The sequence below is a fragment of the Microtus oregoni genome, unplaced genomic scaffold (genome assembly GCF_018167655.1).
Source record: "Microtus oregoni isolate MIOR12 unplaced genomic scaffold, Mior012 000002F_ref0000024, whole genome shotgun sequence".
Lineage (NCBI taxonomy): Eukaryota > Metazoa > Chordata > Mammalia > Rodentia > Cricetidae > Microtus > Microtus oregoni.
Window position 1 is genome coordinate 11,173,180 of NW_024543061.1, and position 4,375 is coordinate 11,177,554.

The following is a 4,375-nucleotide window of genomic DNA, read 5'->3' on the forward strand; positions in this document are numbered from 1 at the left end:
ATATCATCCTGTGGCAGTTAGGATTAGAAAAGAATTCCATAGAGTATTTTAATTTTAATGTATCCTAAGGTATTTTTTCCAAGCCCTGTGGAAACATCACATTCTGTGTTTTGTTTTGTTTTGTTTTGTTTTGTTTTGTTTTAGGTTCCTTGTGGGAAGTGTGCTGTGTCAGTAAAGTGATTCATGTAAAGAACGTGCATTGTAGACTCCTCAGAATAAATCTTTTCAAGGGAAGAAGAAATGGGGAAGAATAACACATATGGTCAAAACATATAATATATGAAAAAACACTGCTTTGAGAAAATTGTTTAAAATGAATTTACATTAATAAAGATTTTAAGGGGGCATGAAGTTGACCCATATGTCAAGTACACTTGAAACCAATCCTGCTGTCAAACTCGATTTGATTCTCCAGTACCTAAATGACAAAGAGACAATAAAGTCCAAGTTGTTCTCTGATCTCCTCAACTAGGCAATGTCACATATGCACCTAGAAATATACAGATGCTTGCACAAACAAAAATACACACTCAAATTGACACAGTAACATAATCTACTAAAAAGTAATAGAAAGGAAAAGAAAAACCAGAAGAAACAGACAAAAGTAATGAAGTAAGAAAGTCCTCTAGAATCAGAAAACATAGGAAACAGGCTTTCCTACAGCTTCTGAAACAAAATACAGTTTGTCATCATAATCACTTCAGTCCAAAGAGTATTATGATAGATGCCAGAACTCAAGAACTATAGAAAGATAAACCCATTATATTCAAGCAACAGAGTTTATTGCATCGCGTTACAAAGAAAGAGAAAAACAATACTGAGTTTTCCTCTGTATTTGCCCATACAGGCTTATCATACCAAATGATATAAGAGACACTGAATCCACTATATCTTCCTCAGCTCTGGCTACATTTTGATCAGAGTTTCAGGCTCACTGGTTCTCAGGCAGAAGGGAGAAGTGTGCAGGTGCAGGACTGCATGTGGTGCAGGCAGCTGCTGATACTCTGAGAAGTTTTTGTTGGAGGCTGAAGCACTGTGGGAGGAAGATCGTAAGCTTGCATACAGTAGTAATGTCCCAGATCTTCAGCCTGGACACTGCTGATGGTGAGAGTGAAATCTGTCTCAGATCCACTGCCTATGAAGCGATCAGGGACCCCAGTGTACCGAGTGGATGCATAGTAGATCAGTAGTTTAGGAGCCTGCCCTGGTTTCTGCTGGTACCAGTTCAATAAGTTTTTCTTGTGATTACTGCTGTAAAGACTCTGACTGGACTTGCAGCTGATGGTGACCTTCTCTCCTACTGACACAGCCATGGAGGATGGAGACTGGGTCATCACGATATCTGCACAGGCACCTGCAATAAGGAATACAAAAAGATTTATAATATGCAAACCCAGAATATAGTAACAGTTGAAGTTTGTCATTTAATAACATTGCAATGTCACCTTGTCAGTGTATGTATATCTTACACAATTCTGTAACAAATATTATGTCCTAGCACACATTGTAAATTCCTTATATACAAAGAAGTGACCCTAAAAGGATTATAACACTTTTACATTTCTCACCAGACACCCAGAGCAGCAGGGACATGAGGACTTGTGTCTGTAACTCCATCTTGATTCCCCCGCCTATCTGATGCAGCTCAGTTCACAATGTAAAAGTCAGGTTTATAAATTCTGAGCAGCTGAGCTATCCTAGAGGGGCTCATGCAAAGCAGTCAGCAAATATATAAGTACAGCATGTATGAGCCTGGTGAGAATCAACAGACAAACATAACACCACAGGCAGTATGAATGATCACTGAAAGACATCAGCTTATAGCTTTCCAACAGGAATTTATTCAGTACTCTAATAACAATTTTGTGTTAAAATCCAAGACATATTTAAGTGCTTTTTTGGCAGAAATGTTAAGAAAGCTATCTCAGGTTAACAGTATTAGGGTAATCTTGTCTACTTCCCATACCCAGGATAACAACTATATGTTTTTCTTTGGGTTTACCTTATTTAGCTTCTTTAGGATCCCAGATTATAGACTCATTGACCATTATTTGTGGCTAGAAACCAATTATGTGTGAGTACATCCCATGTTCCCCTTTTTGGGTCTGGTTTACCTCACTCAGGATAGTGTTTTCTATTTCCATCCATTTGCATGCAAAATTCGAGAAGTCATTGTTTTTTACCGCCGAGTAGTACTCTAATGTGTATATATTCCACACTTTCTTCATCCATTCTTGTATTGAAAGACATCTAGGTTGTTTCCATGTTCTGGCTATAACAAATAATGCTGCTATGAACATAGTTGAACAAATGCCCTTTTCATATGATCGGGCATCTCTTGGGTATATTCCCAAGAGTGGCACTGCTGGGTCCAGGGGTAGGTTGATCCCGAATTTCCTGAGAAACCGCCACACTGATTTCCAAAGTGGTTGCACAAGTTTGCATTCCCACCAGCAATGGATGAGGGTACCCCTTCTTCCACAACCTCTCCAGCAAAGGCTATCATTGGTGTTTTTTATTTTAGCCATTCTGACAGGTGTAAGATGATATCTCAAAGTTGTTTTGATTTGCATTTCCCTGATTGCTAAGGAGGTAGAGCATGATCTTAAGTGTCTTTTGGCCATTTGAAATTCTTCTGTTGAGAATTCTCTGTTCAGTTCTGTGCCCCATTTTTTAATTGGGTTAATTAGCATTTTAAAGTCTAGTTTCTTTTTTTTAAATTTATTTATTAAAGATTTCTACCTCCTCCTCGCCACTGCCTCCCATTTCCCTTCCCCTCCCCCTGTCAAGTCCCCCTCCCTCATCAGCTCAAAGATCAATTTTGCATACAAATGGATGGAAATAGAAAACACTATCCTGAGTGAGGTAAGCCAGACCCAAAAAGAGGAACATTGGATGTACTCACTCATATTTGGTTTCTAGCCATAAATAAAGGACATTGGGCCTATAATTTGCGATCCTAGAGAAGCTAAATAAAGTCTAGTTTCTTGAGTTCTTTATATATTTTGGACATCAGACCTTTGCTGCTGCAGGGTTGGTGACGAGTGGGGTGGGATGGGGGTAAGGGGAGATGGGGAGAGAAAAGTAAGAAGGGGAGAATGGGGGGAACTTGGGAAAATGGGATGATTGGGAGAAAGGAAGGTTGGATAGAGGAGCAGGGAATCACATAACTTAATTAAAGGAGCCATCTTACGGTTGGCAAAGACTTGAACCTAGAGGGGCTCCCAGGTGCCCAGGGTGATGTCCCCAGTTAGCTCCTGGGGCAGCTGAGGATAGGGAAACTGAAATGACCCTATCCTATAGCCATACTGATGAATATCTTGCATATCACCATAGAACCTTCATCTGGCGATGGATGGAGATAGAGACAGAGACCCACACTGGAGCACTGGACTGAGCTCCCAAGGTTCCAATGAAGAGCAGAAGGAGGGAGAACATGAGCAAGGAAGTCAGGACCACGAGGGGTGCACCCACCCACTGAGACAGTGGGGCTGATCTATTGGGAGCTCACCAAGGCCAGCTGGACTGTGACTGAAAAAGCATGGGAAAAAAACGGACTCTTTGAACATGGCGGACAATGAGGGCTAAGGAGAAGCCAAAGACAATGGCACTGGGATTTGATCCTACTTCATGTTCTGGCTTGTGGGAGCCCAACCAGTATGGATGTTCACCTTCCTAGACCTGGAAGGACCTTGAACTTTCCACAGGGCAAGGAACCCTGACTGCTCTTCGGACTGGAGAGGGAGGGGGAGAGGAGTGGGGGGAGGAGGAGAAGAGTGGGAGGAGGGGGAGTTAAATGGGAGGCTGGGAGGAGGCGGGAATTTCTTTTTTTTTCTTTCAATAAAATAAAAAACAGTATTAGGGTAATGGTAAAATATGTTCGAAAATTCACGACAGCAAAAGTAACTTAGAGTTTTAATGTGTGATATAAAAAAAACCAATTGCAACAATGGAATACCCAGATTTACACTCCTGCAGCCCCAAAAACTTATGTTTCTGAGGAAAATATAGAAGATATTACTGACTACAAATATCAGCCATTCAGGCTGTACAAGAACACAAAGCAAATGATAAACCCTCAGAGGTACCAACAGCCCTACCTTTAAAATGGTTAACTGAGATATCAATATGGGTTAAGCAGTGTCTTCTAGTTGAGGAAAAGTTGTAAGCTTTAGAACAGCTGGTCCAAGAGCAACGAGATGCTCAGTATATAGACGAATCTACCAGTCCTTGGAAATCTCCTGTTTTTTTTTTATGTTTCCATTCAAAATTTCCCTTTCCTATCCTCCTCCCATTCCCCTCCCACACCTCCACTCCCCCTCCTCCCTCTCCCTTCAGTCCTAAGAGAGGGCAGGTTACCCTGCCCCATGGGAAG

At 41.2% G+C, this 4,375-nt stretch overlaps 1 gene segment (V, D, J or C); it reads right to left on the minus strand.

The window, feature by feature from the left end:
• Positions 1–941: 941 nt before the first annotated feature.
• On the minus strand, positions 942–1,626 carry LOC121433489. The segment is given in 2 exon segments: positions 942–1,354; positions 1,569–1,626. Coding segments are annotated over 2 exon segments (462 nt in total).
• Positions 1,627–4,375: the final 2,749 nt, after the last annotated feature.